At 46.7% G+C, this 23,194-nt stretch overlaps 1 protein-coding gene across 5 annotated transcripts in view; it reads right to left on the bottom strand.

Annotated features, from left to right (window-relative positions):
* The window catches only part of LOC102970167 (androgen dependent TFPI regulating protein), an 83,028-nt gene extending 60,118 nt beyond the window's left edge, over positions 1–22,910 (bottom strand). For 3 of the 5 annotated variants that reach the window (XM_042985715.1, XM_042985714.1, XM_042985713.1), the window contains exons 1-4: positions 22,765–22,899; positions 21,802–22,055; positions 11,555–11,689; positions 10,050–10,151 (exon numbers count right to left, since the gene is read on the bottom strand). In XM_042985715.1, the coding sequence (XP_042841649.1) occupies positions 10,050–10,151; positions 11,555–11,689; positions 21,802–21,978 (414 nt within the window). In that variant the 5' untranslated portion in view covers positions 21,979–22,055; positions 22,765–22,899. Of the gene's footprint in view, positions 1–1,784; positions 2,013–10,049; positions 10,152–11,554; positions 11,690–21,801; positions 22,056–22,764 lie in introns of those variants that run through there. The other 2 variants (XM_042985716.1, XR_006217483.1) reach the window with 2 other exon arrangements.
* Between the last annotated feature and the right edge of the window lie 284 nt (positions 22,911–23,194).

The raw sequence follows: 23,194 nt of genomic DNA, 5'->3' as shown, positions 1-23,194 counted from the left end.
TTTCTTTTGCCTTACGCTTCAAGCCATCAGCAAGTTTGTTAATTCTACCGCCCGAACACTCCCGACGTCCCTCCGTCTCTGCTCATCTCCACACCTGGCTCGCGGGCCCCGGCACCACGACCCACACCTGGATGCCCGCAAAGGCGTCCTCAGTGGTCCTGTCACCTGCACAGTGTTCTGTAGATGGCAGCCGGGGTGGGCCTCTCCTGACACAGAGCGGATCGTGTCACCCCCCCCCCCCCCCCCCCGGCAATGATTCCACAGAGCCTTCCCATGGCAAGAAAAACAGGATGCACAGTCCTCAGCCTGGTGTCCACGGGGCTTCATGCTCTGGCCCCGACAACCCCACCAGCTGCTCTCCGACCTGGTCGGCACCTCTCCCTTGCTCTCCCTTCCTCTGTGCACCGAGCTCCTTCCCGCCCTGGGGGCTTCATGTGCGCTTACCTCTGCCTGAACTCCTTTTTTTGCCCCCTGCTCCCTCCCGGCTACCCCCCACTCATCCTCACAGAGGCCTTTTTTCTGACCCACAAACCCACATTGTACTGTGGGTCTTTCTCATAGAATACGTAAAGTTTGTCCTTATCCATTACTTTAGGAGACTGTTTAATATCTGTCCCTTCTCTAGACTATACACTCCATGAAGACGGGGGCTAGGTCTGTATCATACGTCATCTGGCCCCATACACACAGCACACGGCAGACACGATCTGGACGCCCAGCAAAGGCGCAAAAATGTCCTGCTCTTGGGGCGCCTAAGTGTCCGACTTTGGCTCGGGTCGTGAACTCGCTTTCGTGGGTTCGAGCCCTGCGTCGGGCTCTATGCTGACAGCTCAGAACCTGGAACCCGCTTCAGAGTCTGTGTCTCCCTCTCTCTCTGCTCCTCCCCTGCTCGTGCTCTGTCTCTGTCTCAAAAATAAATAAAGATTAAAAAATAAATTAAAAAAAAAATGCTCTGCTCTAATTTGGCTCCTTAATTCATCCCTCCCTCAAAAGCACGGGACTAGGACAAGGATTTTATCTATAAAAACAAACAAGGGGGGGCGCTTGGGTGGCTCAGTGGGTTAAGTGTCCGACTTCGGCTCAGGTCATGATCTCACAGTTTGTGAGTTCGAGCCCCGCGTGGGGCTCTGTGCTGATGGCTCAGAGCCTGGAGCCGGCTTGGGATTCTGTGTCTCCCTCTCTTTCTGCCCCTCTATTGCTCATACTCTGTGTCTCACTCTGTCTCTCCATAAATGAATGCTAAAAAAAATTTTTTTTAAACAAACCAAAGGGCTGTAAGTATATGCCCCATGCGCGTGTAGAATCACTGAGCATCAAAGCAGGATGCCCACTTTGAGCAAAGCTTTTACTCCCACTCCCGGAGCCCAGTGGCCCCCCAGGCCTCCTGGCTCAGCGTGCAGGACCTCCCTGGAGAAAGAGCTGTCTCTTGCCCCCACGTGCTCACTTCCTGAAACCTTCGAGAAAATGGATGAATCTCATGAGTACCTGCAGGTGAGACGGGGCAGCTCGTAAGAAAGTACGGTCGCTGCTAGGGCACCAGAGTGGGCGAGATTTAGGAACGAGCCGGCAAAGCAAGCGCCCATGTACACGAATGTGCCCATTAGATCGTGAGAGGGAGAGGAAGGGCAGGGCGGAGAATTCAAAACTCAAGACAGAGAAGCGTCTCCGAGCCAGGAATCCATGCCATGGGCGTGCAGCATGTGGGTAAGTGGAGACACCATCCAGGAGAGCAGTGTCCTGCAGAAATGTTCTCCTGCTCGGTAACGCGAGCACCTGGAGGTGAGAACGAGGTGGTAGACTCAGACAAGCTCGAAATTTCCAGCGGGGCACAGGTGACTGCTCCACAGGCAGAAAGGATGCAGAGACCAGGGAAGGGGGCGGGGGGCTGGGGGCTGGTTGAAAGTCCCGCAGCGGCTCCCTGCTCCAGGAGAGGACCGGGCTCCACAGCTGTCTGAGTGGCTTCCAGTGGGTTTCCCAAGCAGCCACAGGCATGGGGGGACTTTGTGCTGCCTCTGTAATCAGGCGGGTGACGTTCATTGGAATCTGGCGGAGAAGAAGGCTCTCCCACCCGCCCACCCTGCTGCTCTTGGGCATTTTCACTTCTGTTCTGAGATCACGGGATGTTAGTAAGCTCTTTCCTACCCACTTAGCTTTTTTTTTTTTTTTTTTTTTTCTTTCTCTTGGTATTTCAGAGGGGTTTAGGACCTCCCGTTATGAGTTTCTCCGTCCCGGTTATTCTTCAACACAAAGTCATTCTTCTTGTTGGTAGTGTTACACACAGTTGCCATGGAAGTAGGGATTAATTACATCACATGGGAGGGCAGACTCAGCAGCACAGCCTCAAGGGCACCAAATGATTTTAATTATTCAAATTCCTAGTAACTACTTAGAAGACACGTATATCATTTGGATATTAAAAAAATAAAATAAAAGTCTTGGACCTTCATTTTGAAACTGGGATGTATTTTCTAATGGGTATTCTGTTTAGAAATACGAAGAAATACTAGATCGTGGAATCGTAAAAGAGAGCCACTCTTCAACACACCTGGGAAGTTCTCCAAAGTGGGATTTAAAAAAAGAAAAATAAAGATAAACTTCCACCACTCGGGTCCCTCCCTGCTCTCAGGAGATGAAGAAAGCATGGGGCGCCTGGGTGGCTCAGTCGATTCAGCATCTGACTTCAGCTCAGGTCATGATCTCGTAGTTTGTGAGTTTAAGCCCTGCATGGGGCTCTGTGCTGACAGCTCAGAGCCTGGAACCTGCTTTGGATTCTGTGGCTCCCTCCCTCTTGGCCCCTCCCCCACTCACACTCTGTCTGTCTCTCTCAAAAGTAAATGAACATCAAAGAAAAGCACGCACTGTGATCGCTTGGTTGTAGTTATATAAAACTGTGAGTGGATTGGTACTCCTTTGGCAGCTCATTATCAAAATCTGCTGTTCACCTTAAGACTTCCTGAGGGGCAAGATGGCTTTATTGTCCTTACTCAGTGACTTCTGCTCCCTAATCCCAGCTTAGCTTCTGATTTCACTGCTGAGCCTTAAGCATTCACTCAACCTGTTTCCCAGGTGAATGTCTGTTGGAGAGTCTAACCCGCCTTAGATTAGGAAAGGAATAGTGTGAATAAAGTAATAGCTAGAAATGGTTTTAAACAAGAGGACAACCCATAAATAACACTGTAGTGATTAAACCTGGAAAAAATATCCAAGGAAATATCAGGATGTGGCCATTGACCATATTTTCATTCTTGGTTCAGGAGCTTTGGAACAATGCTCTGGAAAAGGATCTCTTCAGTGGCACACCATCCATTCAAGGACTTAACTAGTGTATCCCTACCCTCCCTAAAGTCCCAGGATGAATCATGTCCCAAGACCATTTTCTGATCTTTTTGGGCAGTCATATTTTCGTTCTGACGTGAACCTAGTCCAGAATAGAAAATCACCAGAGAAGATTTTAGAATGTAATGGTACAACAGATTTGAAGAAGGGGGAAGAGGCCACGAACCAAGGAATGTAAGCAGATTATAGGTGGAAAGGGCAAGGAAACCGATTCTCCTGTGGAGTCTCCAGAAGGAATGCAGCTGCACTGATGTCTTGACCTCACCCCACAAGACGCATTTTGATCTTCTGACCTCCAGAACTCTAAGCTGACAGATTTATGTTGTCTTAAATCATTAAGTTTCCATTACTTTGTTAAGTAGCAACAGGAAACTAATGCATGTAGCATTACCAAGGCTCTACCTCCCCTTATCACTCCATCAAATTGCTCTTGTGCAAGTCACTGGAGAGTTTAGTATTGCCAAAGCCAATGGAAGATTCTAAGTCAGGTCATCTTACAGTATCATCATACTTGACCTCTCGGAAGCTTCTGACATGCAATACTTCCTCTTTCTTGAAACATTTGTGTACTTGACTTCTGGGAGACCTAAAGGCATTGGGTTTCCTCCTAACTCATGGGCAGCCCCTTCACAATCTCCTTCGTAAAACTCTGCTTTTCCTCCCAGGCACAGGAAATGGAATGTTCTAAGGCTTAGTCCTGGAGTATCTTCAGGAGCTGTACTTACCCCTTAGGTGATCTTAATTAACTTTAAAAAGAATCATCATGATGTAGACAACCAAATTTATAGCACCAGTCCTAAAATCTCCCCAATGCTCAAATGGCAACCTGCTGTTCTGCACCTCGATTTTGCCATCTAACAGGCATCTCAAACATGTCCAAACGGAACATGTCCTCCTCAACCCTTGCACTGTCCCCAGGATCTCCATCCATACCCTTTCCCCATGCCTTAGCTTAAAAACCTTATCTCTCTTGGTGCATCTGGTGGCTCAGTCAGTTAAGCGTCTGACTCTTGATTTCAGCTCAGGTCATGATCTCGTGTTTGTGAGATCGAGCCCCAAGTACTTGCTTTACTGTCTGCCTGAGCCCTTTTGCCAAAATTTCCTGTGGCCGCCTTCCTCACTTTATCCAAATTTCTCTGAAAATGTCAGCTCACCACAGAGGCATCCCTGACCACTCTGATTGGCCTACACCCTATAAACCTACTAGTTTTATACACTCACACACACACACACACACACACACTCCTTTGTCCCCTCACCCTGCTTTACTTTTCATTTTAATACTTTCGCTCCTTGACATCATTCACTATTTATTCATTTATTGCTTCTCTCCCCTACTAAGATTATATATATTCTCCACAAGGACAGATTTCTTTGGTTTGTTTGTTTTTACATCTTTAGTGCCTAGAAGAGGGCCTGGTACATAGAAGCTACTCTATAAATGCTTGTTAGCACTGCTTCGTGTTAAAGTTAAAGGTCTTGCTTATTATTATATACATTAGCTAGAAAAAAATATATAAGGTTATATATTATATAAAAATATGTAGATATAATATAAAGGAGGCTCCCTATAGTGAGATAACATTTGATAAAAATGGTGTCCATCAAGGTAGGGTTTACAAAGGTATTTTTGAGGAGAGTTTATTTCCAGCTATCTCACTGTAGGAGAGCTGCATGGCTTCCAGTGACTTTGGACTGTGATTCAAATATCCTCCAACAGATCTCATTTACCACCCTAAGAGTGACATGGGCTGGGGCACTCTACCAACAGGACATACTTTGGCTGATGTCTTACATCATGGGGACACAGAGGTGGATGGGAGGTGGAGTATCCCATGGGAACTTGACCAGGTCCCTCTTTCCTTTCAGATGTGGACGTTCTGGTTAATAATACTGGGGTGGGGGTTGTTTTTGTATTTTTTTACTGTCACAAATATCCTCCCAAAGATGCTACAAAACACAGCCTCTGCATTTAGTAAGTTAAAAGGCTGAGTGGGAATATATATGTGTATGGTATACATATATATATAATATCTATAGTTTAAGCTTTTTGCAGTTAGGACACATATCTCACATTTCACCCCATAAAGATGAAAACAGATCTAAGTATTTCATAATGGCTTTTTTTTTTTTTTAAATGAATAATCCTTGGGGAACCTGGGTGGCTCAGTTGGTTAAGCATTAGACTTTGGCTCAGGTCATGGTCTCATGGTGTGTGAGTTCGAGCCCCGCGTCGGGCTCTGTGCTGACAGCTCAGAGCCTGGAGCCTGCTTCAGATTCTGTGTCTCCCTCCCTCTCTCGGCCCTTCCCCTGCTTATACTCTGTCTCTCTCTCAAAAATAAATAAACGTTCAAACATTTAAATGAAAAAAATTAATGCATAATTCTTGATTCTGTCTTTTCGATTTGAACTGAGCATCAAAATCATCTAGGGGTCCTCTTTCCAGGCATATGCTCAGTTATGCCAGGAAAGGTTAACCAGAGTCCCATAAATGGAATTTATAGACTCAGAGACTTCCCAATTCACAAAAAGGTCTATTCCCTAAAGGCTGAAAACCACTGACCTATCCATAGATATCTAGATTGTGGGTCTCCTCTGCTCAGAGGCAGGGCTGGGATGAGGAATCAGGAAGGTATGGAGGATGGGTTGGTAATTTTTGACAACAAAGTGTGGCTATTTGGTACTGATAGGTCCACAGTTGACCTTCTTTACTCATCAGAACTCACCTACTCAGCAGCCCAACTATTTCACACCAGGTTTATGGGTGGGAGAGAAAAATCTGAGATTGGGTCTGAATTTATGCGAGACAGCGTCTTGCATGCTATGAGGGAGGAAGAAACTGGAAGGTTTAGAGTTTCACTGTCACGACATTTTGACTCCCCAGCACATCCCCAGAGAGGGCCCACTGGCCTTCTAGACATGAACCATGTGTCGGTCACAGCCAGACCAGGGCACAGGGGGCACAGAAGCCCTCCTGTCTACGTCACTCATTTGGTAATAATGACTTACTTCTGTATGACGCCTCATATGTCAATGTCTTACGTTCGTATTAAGTGTTATTTTATTATTTCACCTCTGTGTGTATATACTAGCCTCAATCAGATTTAAGGGTGCTTGAAATCAAAACCCTTGTCAAACATTGATCGTGATGCTCCACACATAGTTGGTACTTAATTATTTTTTTCAAATGAATAAATGGCAAGGCACTTAATAACTAAGAAGCCGTATCCGGCACCTGCTCCAATTTAAACAGCCAAGGTAAGGCCTGTCTCTTAAGAGCAGATGATTTTGAAACCTCTGTTAACACGAAAGAAAGCTTTTCAGTTCTAAAATTCTGTGACCATGGATTGAGAGTTTTCTATGACCATCACATATCTATGCCATCCTTTATATTTCATAAAAGTGCTTGCAATAACGCGTTCTCAATAACTAGGTACTATTTTCAAATGTAGAGGGGCTCTGAGGGGGGTTCTCTGATCTATTTCAACTCTCCTTAGGGGCAACCTGAACAATTTAGGTTGGTTTCCAGAGAAATAAGTTCCCTAGCTCTCTTCAGGTTAGGATCTGATGGTTTCCTCAGTTACTGAGTCGTCTTCCTGCTATTTAAATCTGGCTGCTCTGGTTCTATCGTCAAGAGTCATTTAGATAAGACCCAGGGAGGTAGTGTTTTCCCCGGTGAAACCTGGAGGAATACTTTGCTGATCTTCCCTTTCTTTCATGAAGACTGGAGAACCACTCAGCAGTGAGTCAGGTTGATCTACTCGAGTTCCTAGGGCACCAGCGAATGGCAGCCTGGCAATGGTGAATGCAAATATCTCATGTTACTATTTGGTTTGACTAAAAAACAAGGGTACGAAAATGTCCGTGAGAGATGACAGTCAACTCTGAATGACTCTTCTTCAATGATACACCGCCAAGGAGCTAGAAGGGTCAGGCTGGTAGGGTTCCAAAGACCTGATGAATCATGAAGGTTTTATAACCACACTGTGTCAAAGGAGAGAGTGGTATTTCTTAATATGACAAATACTACTCATAAAGCCCAGGGCAACATCACAAATGGCAACAGGGGAAATATTTCAGGGCTAAGGTTAGAATCACAAACATGAGGACTGTTGTGAAATGAGAGAATCTTTAAGGAAAGCTTGTGACTGGCTATGGACAATAATAATCCTTATCTTGTGGAAGAGAAAAGGGGGCGATTCCCTTCAGAACAGGGCCGGCCCCATATGGAGACGACTGGTACCAAATGTCTAGCCTAACCGCTCATTATCACCCTGGCTGCCACTGTGGTGGTTTCCAGGTATTCGCTCCTCTGGATTGTCATGGAAGGACACTGTTAGAACTTAGAAAGAGTCGACAAGTTGACCCAGTGATAGCCATTTTCATATTCATTCATACTGGTATTTAAGAAATTAGTAGAGAGCATTCCTCAAGGCAATAGACTAGGAGAATTTAATAATTAGGACAGAAACTAGAGACGGTAAGGGACACACTCTGGGAAAGAGGGATGAGATGCAGTCCTGAAGACACTGGATTTGGAGCAGAACAAAAGGAAGCATGACACTTTGAAGGTGACCACATCAGGGACACCCACTGTTGGTTCTGCGATGCCGACATTTTTCCATCAAGGCTCTGTTGGGAGTTTCTCCAATGAAATGAACAGAAACACAGGAGAGTCTGTGTCTGACCCAAGACAGTTTGCCTCCCCCTCTCCTCTCTTTGTCACCTGTGTCACTCCTCTGTTGACTCCTCTGTTGACTCTCTAGACTCTAGTCCTTTCTCTCTAAGGGATTCAAGTTACTTAATTGACCAGAGGCCACATAGAAGGGTCAACAGAAACCCCCAGATTGTGAAAGCACAAAAATATCTTAAGACCTCTGTTGTACAATATCTGCCTTGCTAATTAGTTTGTGGATATGATGCACATTATCCAACTATCTGCTTCCAAAATTATCAAAAATCCATATGGCCGCTTAGCAAGGTCACAAATGCCAGGCATCACCATTGCAACTATTTGGAAGAAGTCCAACTTGACTTCTATGTGGAAAATGGAACCTGCAAGAGGTAGGGAAGCCTGTAATGGTTGTAGGAAAACTCCTACATGAACTCACAAAGCCAGGAAAAAGGTGTTTGACATATGTCTTTGGCTCCAAATAAGAGATATTTCCTAGACTCTGTCTTTATATTTTAATAACAACTAGCTCAGTCACTTGTCCCCAATCACTTCATTTTCTTAAGTCATATTTTGGCTTATGAGCATACAGATGGGGATTCTGGACTTTTTTTTTTTTTAAGTGAGAATTCTCACTTTGCTATGTTAATCAAGCTGAGTGACATCTTTTTGATTGCCTGGTGAATTATGAAACCCGATCGAGCCACAAATTTTGCACTTATTGTACTAAAAAGCAACAGTGAATTAGCCTTGGATTTAAATCCACCTGTCCCATTTTTGAGCTTGGTAGCCCCACACAAATCACTTAACCTCTCTGAGCTTTTTTTTTTTTTTTTGTGCAAAAAATCAGGATTACAGTTGTCATCTGAAGAAGGTTGTGTGAATTAAATGAACTCATATTTGAGGAACAAGCTTAGCACAGTGTATCGTGCCATTAAAAAGCAGAAATATTCCCTACATGGGTATCTGAGATTAATGCTAATGGGAAATTGGGAAGGTGAGGAGTGGTCTAACCAAAAGAAGGTGGTGGAGGGATTCCCGAGAGGTGGGACTCATTTAATATATAGTTTTTGTCCCGAACTCTAAGTTAGATCAGAACTTGCGTATCTTTGTCAATTAATCATCAGTATCTCACTGAGTACATAGTAAAAGTGAAAGACTATATTTTTCCAGGGGTAGGGCACACAGAGGGGCAGAGTTAATGGAATGAGTTGCTTTTCCAAATTGGTAATCATCTGAGCTTTAAGACAATGTAAGGATTGGGAGCAGAAGAAAGTTTGTGAGCTTGAAGAGCTTTCATGTGATGTTGCCTCCTTCGTAAATATTGAGAGCTGAGCTAGGACTTTGAATGATTAGCGCATGCATGCAATGCCAATGACTCAGACCTCCCCTTTCATCCAAGACCTAAACAGCCGTGTGCCAGGACCACTTGTCCAGCTCACTGTTACTGGCGTTCAGATACCAGTGACCTGAATATCTCAGAACAGGTTCTGTTTACTATCCAGCCCCTCAAAAATAAACATGCGAATAAAAAACGAAATGGGAATATATCCACAGAAATGTGTTAATGCTAATTCCAGTTGCCATGTATAGCCCTATCGAGTATTAGCTAAAAAGCTAAGCTGTGTGAGCTGCTCCTTGGATGCTGGGGTGGATTTTTTTTTAAAGGTTGCTTGACTTCTTTCCTAGATCAGGTTTTCATTACATGCCATTTGCGGAAGTCACCTCTCTTTCAGGACTGCAGCCGCCAAGAGGTTGCCTGTCCTTATGGTTGGGTGTCTTTTCAACGACTTCAGAAGTAACTTGGCAAAAAGGGTTGCCTCGACATCCCCTCTGCTCGCAGTGGCTCCAATTACAGCAGCCATGTTTGTTCATTTTGTATCCTTACTGTGCTCTTGAAATAAATAGTGATGGGATGGAGAGTGAGAAGTGAACAGGATGCTGGGGGCTGAGAAGTTTGGAAACATAAATAAGGCACTGTGGAGTTCTTAGTACAGAGGCTGTTGCCTTTCCAAAGTCACTGAATTTCCCCCTCACTCACCATTGCATGATTCAACCATTCTGGAAAGATACCATCTAGGGCCTTCGGGTAAACGAGCTCTCGATCGTAGAGAAAGAGGATCCAGAATGACAAAAATACAAACTGGAAAATAGAACACAAAAATAGCATCATTAAATTTTTTTGTCAGTCGGAGCTTTCTAAGTTAACCAAGGAAACATGGCGAAATAAGAATAGACACCAGTTTTAAAGATATCCTCCAGGCACATTATAGAAATGTAAAATGAAGACAAAATTCCTCACTGTTGAATTGCTAGGTCCTCTCTGGGGATTCCAGAGAGTTCGGGATTAATTATTTGTCATCGTAGCAGACAGGGTAGATATAGATAAACAGGATTCACTGACTCTTAAGTCATTTTATTTTATTTTCATTTGTTTTTTTTTTTTTTAATTTTTTTAATGTTTATTTATATTTGAGAGACCGAGAGAGACAGAGTGTGAGCGGGGAGGGGCCGAGAGAGAGGGAGACGCAGAATCCGAAGCAGGCTCCAGGCTCTGAGCTGTCAGCACAGAGCCCGGCCCGGGGTTCAAACTCACGATCTGTGAGATCATGACCTGAGCCAAAGTCAGACACCCAACTGACTGAGCCACCCAGGTGCCCCAAGTCATTTTATTTTAACCAATGACCTCTCTTGTCTAAGCTTTCATCAGAAATACTGAGAGCAGCCACTCGGGGTGGTTTGAGTCTTACACTTTCCTTGCCCATCTGAGTTTGAAGGCTCAATGCTAGAGAATTCAGGACAAGGATAGGTGGAAAGAGGCAGCCATTTCTAAGCACAGATTCTGCTGGGCGGCCGACGGGCTTGATCCCAGTTCATTCCCATTCTGCCAGATGAATGGAAACAGGAGCCACGTCATCGAAACGTGGATCGTATCAGCAGATACGCTCACTGTCACTGGCATATGTTGTACTTCTTTCCAGGGTCCATTCATTCAACAAAATGAATGAGGCTCTCACTGTGCACCCCACACGAGATATTTTGGACAGACTGTCTCGCTCTCTCCCCAATTGTCTTTTCCACGTACCAACTCTGAAGTTCTCATACCCTTTTTTTTTTTTTTTATGGTTTCCACTTGCAGAAGTAACATATGCTCATTGTAGCAAGTGAAACAAGATGTATAAAAGGGAAAATGAGTCATCTGTCTCCCCAGCACCCTGCATTCCCGGTACTCCCATGGAGCCAAGGTTATCTTAGCTGTCGTTTGATGAAGAAAGATCCTTCAAACCCTTCCCCATTAGACATCAACAAGGATCTTGTATTGAACGTTCACCAAGATAAGAAGGCAGTGTTAACTCCAGTCCATAATGAGCCCTGTTTCCGGATGCCACTGGGCAACACGGTACAGTCCTCAGGCAAGACATTCATGCAAACGCAGTTGCTCTGGTTTGCAATAATGGGGGCCTGAACAGCCTTGCTGCCCGGGGGATGTGTTGTTCCTGCGAATCTACCTGGGTATTATATTACTAACACACCTTCGTCACTTACTGTGGATATTGGAAAAGCCAGCGTGGTAAAAAGCAGGTCTCTGAAGGCGGTCACGAACTTAAGGTCTCTTTCCCCTTTAATTCTTTTCAGCACATCTTCCACGCAGGCGACCCCGTAGAAAATGGCCTGCAAGAGCTAAATTCATTACAACAAATGAGGGCATTTTCATTTGCTTTAATTAATACATTCTTCACCAACGTAAAGCTCCGTCCCTCTGGGAGCAATGTTGATTTGAGGAGGTGGGGGGCGGGGGGGGCTGTTGGCTGTTTTGGTTGAGAGCCAATTCAAGGGCTGGTCTTCCAGCTCAGTGGGCCCTGACCTTGCTTGCTAAAACTGATTGAGTAAAGTCGTTTAGGGGATAATAATGTGTACAGTATTTAGTGTAATGGACTTGAGCTAAAATGGAAACAAAATAGTCAGCTTAAAAGGAGAATGTAATGAGATAGATACCTTAGCTGCACAGAGGTGGGCAAAACCAAATAAACAACACGAGGGCAAAGAGCCAGACACAATGGTGGGCGTATTCTGGCCTCTTCCAGAAGGAACCAAAAAATGTTTAAATGCCTAGCGCTACAATCGCATTAAAGAAGCCAGAATCAGGGTCAAGAGCACCACAAGGCAGCTCTGTGCTCTTATGAGGGAGAAGCACAAAATGGCATCTTGCTTATCTGAGGGAGAAGTTGATGTCCTTCTCTGATTGCAAGGGGGTGCGCGAAGGCCTTACAAAGAAAATCTGGCTAAGGCAGTGACTTAAATCCACAGGGATAGAGCAACCCAGGGGCTCTGCTGTGTCACTAAATACCACGAGGTCCCTGAGCCCAGATATAAGAGAAGGACGGCCTTCTTCGGAGAAGTAAAACCAAATCAGGGGCAAACTTTGCCCATTCTTACCATTTCGTACAAACCCATGGCTCCTGATTTAAGACCTCATGGGTCACACTACAGAGCTGGGGTTGGTTTTGAGTTGTGCTTGCATTAGAACCCATCCTACTCCTTAAAAGCTCTGGGTTGGTACAAAAGGGGCCATCTGGACTCCTCTCTGAGAGTATGAGTCAGGCAAGTTCTGGACCCCAGGGCATTGTACTCAGGAGGGATCAATCAGCTGTCAGGGAATGACCTCTGAGGTCTGAACTCGAGGAGAGTTCTAGCAGAGTTGGCCTCCTACCAATCTTCAGCGTGAAGAAGCAGGTGGGAGAGGATACAGAGGTGAATTGGGCCAGCAATATGCATAGCTGGGTCCGCAGACCAGCAGCACTGGTGTTACCCAAAACTCATGAGAAATGCAGACCTCAGCCCCACCCCAGACTACGCAGTCAGAATCTCTGGGAGTGAGGTCCAGGAACTCGTTAGCAAACTCTCCAGGAAGTTCTGGAGACACTCACTGGGTTAGATATAAATTTATCACTTACAAATCCTACTGACTCCTCAAAGCTAATAGACGACTTTCACTGATGTTATGTGCCCGGCACTGATCTAGGCTTTTAATTTCTCGTAACAACCTTATGAGGTAAGTCCTATTATTATGCTCTCTCCCGACCCATTTTACAGATGAGGAAACTGAGGCATAGAGGCATGAACACACTTGCCTAAAGTCTCGTGGTAGATACATGGGGATTTGAAACCCAGAGTCCGGTTCTTGAGTCAGACTTTATTTTTTTTTTAATTTTATTTTTTATTTAATTTTATTTTTTTTAACATGAAATCTGTTGTCAGATTGGTTTCCATACAAGAGTCAGACTTTAAAAAACAGAGGTTTCTAAGAACAGTTCAGGTAAAGCACCGTGAGAGGTCAGAAGAAAGAAAACTATCTCCAGGTGGAAGGATGAAAAATGGCTTTGAAAAATACTGATGCCTGATTGCCACCCTTTCCCGCAGAGATTCTAATTTTCTGGGGGTGTGGCCTAGGCGTCAGGATTTTTAAAAAATCTCCCAAGTGGTTCTAATTAGGACAGATAAGGTTGAGAACCACTTGCCTAGAGGAACTTCCATTTGGACATTTGGATCCAGCCTTCCCAAGAGAGGCGGGATGCAACGGACAAAGAGAGAGAGAGGGAGAGAGAGATGGAAAGCAAATGCTGGGGCGATGCCTTCGTCTAAAGGGCACGGGGCCAAGAGGGTCAGCAAAGTAGCAAAGAATGGTCTGATGGTACAAGACAGAACAAACAGGAGCCCCAGAAGGGAGGAGGAAGCTTCGAGCCAGAAGGGTAGTTCCAGGGAGGGGTGGGAAGCAAGCGTTAAATAAATGTCATAAACCCGCGGCCACCCCAATACCCATCATCTACTTTTGACACTCAGCCCTCAGGCTGTAGAATCTGGAGTACATGGATGTTAGAGGAAGTCGCCTCCTCCACCCTTCCCCACTCCCACCCCTCCAGCAGCCCTCACCTCACCCCTGGTTTCACTTCCAGCTGTTCAGGCCGCAGCAGGCAGCTGCTTTAGTAAGGAAGGACAGGCATGGGGCCCGGGCCCCGGCGAGGAGGCCCACACTCTTCTATCAACATAGCAATTAATCACGTCCTGAGCTCGGAGAGTCTGCCAGGGTTTCTGTCTTTGGGGAGAGGCCGCCTCCACCCAGCATGTGAGGTCCATGTGACCGCTTTCCTTAGCAAGAGCTTTCTAGAGTCCCCATGAGTCAAGCTGGTCCTAACTCTCTCTTGCTTTTCCCAGTCAAAAATGTCGAAATCGGACTGGGGGAAAGAACACACTACTCAGAGGCTCCCTGGCTTCCCCTTCATCAATAAAACTTTTCTCCGTGCCGCAAACTGGCCAATCGCCTCTCCACCTCTACCCCCCCAGCTCCCGTACATACGCCACGCTGTGAAGATGCCAGCTGGGTGGGTAGAGCAGCCTTGTCCCCGCCCATCTTCATCTTGCATTGGCATGCCATCATCTGTCTCAACAAGGAATATTTGTGGAGCCCTCACAAAGGAGCTCGGGAGGGAGGCGCTAGGATGTTGCCAAGAGAAATACGTAAGCCAGAACTAGGGTAGAGAGGAGCCACACAGCTGAGCTGGAGGGCAGGGAGAGGGAGGTGCCATAAGCTCATTCAATGGGTAGGCTCCTTGGACGGCCACAAGAACAGGTCTCCATCCAATGGGACCATCCTTGTCCAATGGGACAAGGGTCTGCTCAGTCCCTAAGGACAACACAGTGAAATGGTTGTCAAACAAGCACAGCAAGAGCAGTCAAGGGCGACAATGGTAGTTATTAGGGACTGAATGATGCCCCCCCCCCCACCATTCACATTGAAGTTATAACCCCCAGTGCCTCTGAAAGTGGCTTTACAGAAGTAAGTGAGCTAAAATGAGGTCGGTAAGGGTGAGTCCTGATCCAATAAGGCTGGTGTCTTTACAAGGGGAGTTCTAGGACACAGACAACAGCCAGAGTGGGGCATGACCGAGTGAGAGACGGGGAGCACGTCAGCATGCTGAGGAAGGGGCCTCAGGAAAAACCAACACTGCTGATACAGTCATCTTGGACTTTTAGCCTCTGGAACTGTGGGAAAATAAATTTCTGTTGTCTAAGCCACCCGTCCGTCATACTTTGTTATGGTGGCCGGAGCGGACCAACACGGGAGCATTAAAACAAGGTAGCAACAACTGGCCCAGTTAAGAATCTTACAACAAAATTACTGTCATTTGGATTTCTTTTCTTTTTTTTAATGTTTTTAAAGTTTATTTTTGAGAGGGACAGAGAGCAAGCGCGGGAGGGGCAGAGAGAGAGGGAGACACAGAATCGGAAGCCGGCTCCAGGCTCCGAGCTGTCAGCACAGAGCCCGACGCGGGGCTCGAACTCACGTACCACGAGATCACGACCTGAGCCCAAGTCCGACACTCAGCCGACTGAGCCACCCAGGCGCCCCACTGTCATTTACATTTCTCAACTATTTTGGCCACCAGGAAGGCACAGCTAATGGTATCTTCTTGACCAGCATTTGCCTGAGAGCTACTGCCCTGTGATTTATCTTTTCGACCAGGTCTGCTCTAAATCTCTTTGGTCTTTGTGCCTTTTATTCTGAAATGTTGCTGGTCTAAGTTTGTTAGCTGGCTTCCGCTTTTTTTTTGTTGCTAGCTAACAAATTTACCACCTGGGAAGGCTGAATTACGTTTTTTATAACTAGGGCAATTTAAGAAACCATAGCTAAAGGAAATTTCGTTTTTATATTCATGTGTCTTCGCAAGATTCACAAAAATCTTGAAATTATGGAAACTTAGCCTTTCTAAGTCATTAAGTTCATTTCTTTGCCTTTAAGCCAGAACTGTCTTCAACTGTCTCAGGAAATGAGAATTTCTTCTATTTAAGAAATAACTCCAGAGAGGGAGATTCCACAAGTTTTTCTGAACAAGGCATTACAACTCTCATTGGATGAGTCGTCATCCAACACCCAGCCCAGCTCTGTGCCTGACTTGAACGGGCTGGACCTTTCTTAGGTCTTGCCTTCCAAATGAGGCAAGGTTTACAGTGGGAGACTATTCCAGAATAAAACAGCAAATGGGGACTAACTGTGGTGAGTATTTTCTATAATTGCGGTGATGAGAGTAGTGGTGTTTGGGGGCAGGTAGAAGAAACCTTTGCTAAAATCTAGCTGCAGAATGTGCAATATACTGTTTCAAACATCATTCGGGTGCAGTTAGCTTCAGTAAAACACCGAGATAAGAGAATGAGATAGAAGACATAGGAGAAATGGAGAATATAAGCTGGCAACAAGTGGAGGAAAACGAGAGAAGAAACCAAGAACACTGTCAGGGGATTGGAAGAAGAATTCTAAGAACGCTCAGCCAGTGTTGTGTGCTGATGATAACTGGCTTCGAGAAACAGCAAGATGCGGGTGGGGAGACGACCCTACAGGTGGGATGGGGGGCCCGAGAGACCAGGGTTTAACTCTTCCCAGTTAGACCCATGTTCTGGTCATTTATTCATGCCACCAACATTCACAGAGTGTAGGTGCCACAACCTGTATTAGACACAGTACAGGCCAGGGCAGGCCCTGTGCTAATGTGTCTTTATTAGGACGAAGAAGAGAGGAGAAGCAGGAGGAGGCATCTTTCCTGTACATTTACTCTTTTATGTTATGTAGGTCAGGTTCCCTGGGAAAGGATCAGATGCTTAGATCTGCCTGCAGAGTGTTCATTGAGGGGTACCCCCCGGAACAACTGTGAGCGGGAGGGAAGAGGGGGGACAGCAGGTCTGAGCAGCAGGAAAAGAGGAAAAGCAATGCATTGGCATGAAATCGTCTGGTCCCCAAAGGAACTCTGGATCCGAGCTGACTCTTCGGTGTGGTCCCAGAGCCCGGCCTTCACACCACAAACCAGCCAGTCACTGGATGCAGCAACTCCAGGGAGGGCCCTAAGTCTTGTCTAGGCAGCTCCCTTCGGCTAAAGGGCAATCCTAGGACAGGACCCTAGCTGTGAGTCATCACCAGCCAACACTCTTCCCGGGAACTGGGGAACGGGTACCTCGATGCTAGGGAGATGGGGGGGGATCCTGGGGGCCACACCACAGTATACACTACCTATGAGGACACTGAGGCTCAGGGAAGTTAGGTAACCCACACAAGATCACACAGCCCGTGAACGACAGAGCCAGCACTCACACCCAGGTCACCCGTCCTCTATCTATACTGTGTGTAAAGAACCCACCAAAATGTCATGGCTGCTCAGTAAGCTACAGCTATTCTGTTTTGGGTGCTGGTGGTGACAGGTTCCTGCCATCGGTTCTCCTCCTTTCAGCCGCCTGAGCGCTAACAACGGGGGCCTTAAGCATTTTTGGGAAAGGACAGTTCAGTGTATTTCTGACTCTGTTGCACATCAGAGATCCACGGATTGATATATTGACCTGATGATGGAAATCCAAGGTTGGCCCCGAGTATCGAAGTGGGGGCCGGAACGTAAATGGGTCCCTGTCTTCCCAGTGTTCGGGAGCTGCTTTGGAGTTTGGACCCATGGAGGCTCCTCAAGGATCTCTCTTCCGCTGGCCCTGCTTTACTGTCCCTGAGGACCTCTGTGATGAGGTTGCTCTTGTCATGGTGACAGCTTGAAGAGAATGAGGTCGGAGCTGCCTGAGGCTTGGGCAACTTTATGACAAATGGAGGGAAAGGTCGTGTCTCGGTTGGTGAAGTGGGGAGGGCCCCACCCAGAATCTCCCCTGGAGATCCCAGTTATGTGGCACCACCTCCAACAGGGCTTCAGAAGGAACCTTACTTTTAAAAAGAGGAAAACCCAGCAAGCCGTTCAGTCAACAAGCTAAATCGAAGCTAAAAGTCCCCTCCGTCCCCCACCTCCTAGCTTATATTCCTTGAGGTCAGAGACAGTCCCTGGATGGAAATGGAGTGGACTACGGAGGCGGGACACAAAATTTGTGGAGGTCCCGGGCGCTGGAAGCCAGAGCCAACATGGGGACCATGAGGATGTCCATAGCACTGCCTTGTCTCCGCTCCCAGCTTCAGGGGTTTCCCCATTCATCATATGCTCCCTGCTTGAGCCTGCAAAGTCTACTCCCAGGACGGCCCCAGATCCCGAGGGCTGCACCTGCACAAGTCTAGCGGGGGCTCCGCGGTGGCCATCCTTTGGCTGGGAAGCTGGAGCGTGTCACCCACAGAGGGAGATACCAGAGCAGTGAGGCAGGTGGGCGGCCCTTGCCCGGAGCCGGGAGCCACCAACCATGGTGCTGTGAGGGGACCGATGTCGCACTAAACCGCCTTTCCCTCCGCACGACCTCTATTCAAAGACGGGATGACTAGAAGCTCATCCCCACCCTCCTACCTTCTCTTTTCATCATCCAGCGCATACAGCATTCTGAGTGCTTCTGGCACGCCAGGCCACGCACCCCTCATGGTCACTCTGTGATGAGGCACTGCTTTTCTTTCTATTTGGCAGCTTTGGGAACCCAAAACACAAAGAAATACCTAGCCCAGTGTCACGGAGCCTGGAGGTGGGGAGGCTGAGGTAACCATCCCAGAGACTCATGACCCTAGAGCTCATGCTTATAACCACCAGGCTACACAGCCTCTCCCTCCCCACAGAGAATCGGCTGCCCCTTCCCTGGGGAGGGTGGACTCCCTCATTAGGCAAAACCTCCCAACTGCCCTCTCCTTCCTTTACTCTCCTTAAGCACCAGGCAGGAATAGGTCACTGTGCCCAACTCTCAGTGACACCCATCCCACCCCAGCCCCCCACCCCCGCCACCAAGCCTGTGTGTCTTCCCTTTGAACGCCCTGGGATGCTTCAAGAGGAAATGGGACGCTCAGAATGTTGACCCGCACCAAAGTGGATTGTGCTCTTGAAAGGAGGCATAACTGACACTCAGCCAAGTAAAAATTGAGGCTGTTTCAAGGGAGGGGGTGTAATTTTCCTGGAGAGCAGGCTGGGGTACTGACTTCCACAGGCTTACATAAAATAAACTGAAGAGTGTTAGAGCAGGTTACGAGACTTCTATGACTTTATAAACACAGCCATTAGCTAGTCACTAATTAATCCTTAGTTAACACCAATTAATCATTAAAAGACGCAACCCTTCATCAGCCCATGAGGCCTTAAAAGCAGAGCAATGTTCAGGCCCAGTATCTCACCTTGGGTAACATATGTGAAATCTATTCTTTAAATCGATCCGCTGACACACAGCCAACCACAGTCAACCCATCGTCGCCAACTGAGAAACTCTGCATCAAGTCACACTTTCAGTGACACCTAACAGAGCCCGGAAAGGAAACAGCTGCAGGTGAGCCCCTCTCTGCTCATTTCAAAGGCCAGAAGATGTCAGAAGAGATAATATTGCACAGGGAGGCAGAAAACACTGAAGGTCAAGTGCGGTCAACGTTCCAAGTCTCTCAGTTTTTATACGGGGGTTACGCCATGCCAGCCATTGTAGCAAATCCAGTGTAGAACCAGAATGTCAGGAGACAAAGCTCCTGGTTTAGAGGATTTATGATTTTATCGGAATGTTAAGACTCACATGTGGGAGGAAATAAAAAAATCATACTATACCTAAATAAGCAGGGGCTGAGAGATGTCATAAAAACTCAGGGAAAGGGGAGCCTGGGTGGCTCAGTCAGTTAAGCTTCTGACTCTTCAGTTAGGCTCAGGTCATAACCTCATGGTTCGTGAGTTCAAGCCCCACATCAGGCTCTGCACCGATGGCACGGAGCCTGCTTGGGATTCTCTCTCTCTCCCTCTACCTCTGCCCCTCCCCTGCTCACACACACATACACACACACACACACACACACACACTCTCTCTCTCTCTCAAAATAGATAAAACAAACATTAAAAAGAGTTTAAAAAAAACCTCAGAAATAAAAAAACAAATGTGGGCTGGAGTTGGTCAGCAGAGATTTTAAGGAAAACATGGGATATCAGGGGTCTATGAAAACAGCAAAATGGTGGAGGGGCAGGTAGGCCTTTCATTCAAGGACGGTGTAAATACAGGCAGAACAGTGACGGCAAGAAGCGTAGGGACCAATGCTGGAAAAGACACAGGCCTTCCTGGAGAAGAGACCAGCTTTTCTGGGGAGAGGGGGGCCTGAAGGCTGGGTAGGCAGGTGAGCTCACACGTCAGGAATTTGCAATTGGTTCCATAAGGTAGGAGGGAGCCACTGTGGTTTCTTCAGTAGCAGACCCCATTTCTCAAGCAGGCTCATGATGTTTATAACAAAACTAAACCAAAAACAGTGCTTTGGGAAGATTAATCTGGAATCTGAGCGGTAGATAGATGAATTGCTAATGAGAGGGCAATGAAGAGATAATCTCATCACCCAGGTACAAATTAATAAGAGCCTGTAATAAGAGGGATATTAAGATTGGGGAAGAAGGAAGGAGCCTAACAACAGGAAAAAGATAGGATTTGGTGGCTGATTAGTCAGGGAAGTGGAAAGGGGATTAATACTAGGAAATGATAGTGTCTTTGACAAGATAAGTGGCTTTTTTCCATACTTGGAAATATGACAGCTCTGGGGCACGGAACTGAGTGAAAACGAAGAAGTCAGGGAGCTGGTTTGTGGGAGTAGGTGATAAGTCTGTTCTCAGCCATGCTTAGTGTGAGGTTCCATACTGGGCTTGGGTTAGATTCCACTATCCACCCCGACTACAGACACCCTTGTCTTTTAGTTGACCATTTCTAAGATAAAGCCAATGGATGCACAGAGCAGAGGTTTTTACTGAATTATTCTAGCTTCACAAAAGCATTTCTTTGTTGTTTTCCATTTGTGTGTCTATTTCATAAAATCCTATGACTCAAACAAGCAGTCATCTTGATAATTTCCAGGGACCCTGGAGCTACGGGGGCTTGGGTCTTCCAGGCCAAAATCAAAAGCCAGCAGATGGCCAGGGAGGGGGAAGCAGAACATCCAGGCGTCTTTGCTTCGAACCTTCTGAATTTCCTCCCCTTACAGCGTAACGCGTTCTGACCACGCGTAACCTCTGCTTAGGATCGTGATTCCAAAGGACTGGAATATTTTTGCCTGCTCTCTGAAATCAGAGGTTTTCACCACACCCTACATTTTAGTTAAAAATCTCAAACATCCATTAGCATCCCCAAAGGATGTGCTATTTTTAGCTTTGAAGTCTGAAAATATTTTTACATATTTCCAACACATTGTTTTTAATCGAGTTTTCTCCCATTCATTTTCCCTTCATTCATCAGAATGTGGTCAGCTGGGCTAGAGAGACGAGAAGGAATCAAGTCATTGGATTGGTTTGTAAATGGTTGAAAATGTGTATTTGCCATTTGGTTGGGTGATTTATCCTTTAAGATGGAGCCTGAGCCTATAAAAAATTGAAGTGGGATCTGAACATGGCAAAACGTGTTTGCTTTTCTTAGATAAATCTGTTAGTCTGCGCTGGGAAATGGCATCGTTCCCCCCATTGGAAATTATGCTTCCCACACAACATCCGCCACTCTGCCTTCCCTCACAGATTTCCCCAAGCAAAGTTCAAAATCCTGCCTGTGTTTGTAGTCAGTCCCCTGGTGAAGCCATTCATTTAGTCTTTCCGTTTGGGCTCTCGGAGAAGAGCTCCACGACAGGATCCTTTTCGAAAGAGCCCTGGGCAACTAGTTCAACACGTAGCTACAGGTACCTTCTGAACTGGGTCTCTCAGAGCAAATTGTCAAGGAAAAAGCCAAAATTTCCAGACAACGAAGAAGGAAGGCAAAGAATGGGATCTGGCATCCGATAAAATTCAGAGGTGATAGGTGCAAAAACACTGATACTCTAGACAAACAGATCGCTTCCTGGTATGGTCATACCGACTTACCAGATTTAGGAAGGTCAAGTATTTCCACTGTCCACCATTTAGAAAGATTTTGGATTTCCGCTGGTCCCCTCCTTGCTGCGAGATGTAGTAATTGAGAAAAAGATACCAGCTCCAAACAAGGAAGTGGTAAATGCATGTGCAAGTTCTCCTCATGGCTAGCTCTGACCTCGGAGCCATGAATGTCTCAGGGAGCTCTCCTCGGCGTCCTTCTCCTCCTGTGGGTCATAGGTGGTGTCCCGGGGCAGGCCAGAGAGCTGTAAAATACACCCCTCAGGGATTGAGAGTTCCAACAAGGCTGAATTTTCCTTCTCTCGTAGGCTCCCTCCCTGATAAACCTGGGAGACAGGATTATTCCTGGCTTTGAGATGCTTTCCTTTAGATAACAAGTAATCCTCAGATTTGCATAAATACGTAGGCAGGGAGGAAGGCCAGAACTGCCCTTTGCACTGTTTGGCTGGGGTGGGGGTTGAATGACCTTATTGTGAAACGCCAATAAACTAATAAATACTGTCCTGGCCACAGTATTTCTCTCTTTTCTCTTTTTCTCTTTTCTTTCCTTTTCATTTGGACAGAACAAGAAAGCTGGGACAATACTTCTTGCTAGATGAGGATCAGGTCGATGTACCAGAAGGGAGACATTACGGGCATGTTTATGCCACCGAGGGAGAGGGAGAGGGAGAGGGAGGTAAGGAGAATGGGAAAGGATGTTGTAATCTTGTTCCCGGGGTCTCCAGGGCCCTATGAAACCTGCAACAAACTTTGCTCTCCGGGGAACGGCTCCAAGATTGTTGTTTTTTTTTTTTAAGTTTTATATCTAAGCCCAGGAGAATCAAAGGTTAGCCAGGGCTCCCCCAGATATTTATTTGCATGGGTATTTCTGAGCCCTGAGAGGGAAGAAGCATGGCGTGAGGTCGGTGGCCAAAGAAGCACAGGAAGAGGTATGTAGTCATGACCCCAACATACCTGAGTTTAGACACTGCTGGGAGACAGTGAGGGTCTCTGCATTGCCTTAGAGAGGACGAGCATGTGCTCGGGCCGGGCAGCAGAACCGGGCCCTGCTCAGGTTCAACAGAAGGACCCTGAGAGAGCGCCAGAAGTGTCATACCTTGTGACGTCACCAGCTTGTTTCCCCGGGCAACTGACTCAGAGGGTTCTGCGCAAATCCCCAAGGGAAGGGCTCCCAGTGCCAGTATGTAAGTCTGGAGTTGATGCTGTTGCATGATTTAACCAGGGCTTGCGAGTACTGGGAGAAGGAACCATAGGCTGCACGTGGGCTGCAAAAGAAAAACAGACCCACCTCCTAAGAGTCATCAGGCCCCAGACATCAGGAAGTGTGGTAGATGGTGGCCCAGGGTGGGGAGAGCAAACCCGAGCCAGCAATGGAGGGTCTTCC

Source organism: Panthera tigris, chromosome B2 (genome assembly GCF_018350195.1).
Source record: "Panthera tigris isolate Pti1 chromosome B2, P.tigris_Pti1_mat1.1, whole genome shotgun sequence".
NCBI classification, from domain to species: Eukaryota; Metazoa; Chordata; class Mammalia; order Carnivora; family Felidae; genus Panthera; species Panthera tigris.
Note: the sequence above shows the minus strand (reverse complement) of the source record. Positions and strands in the feature narration are given on the sequence as shown.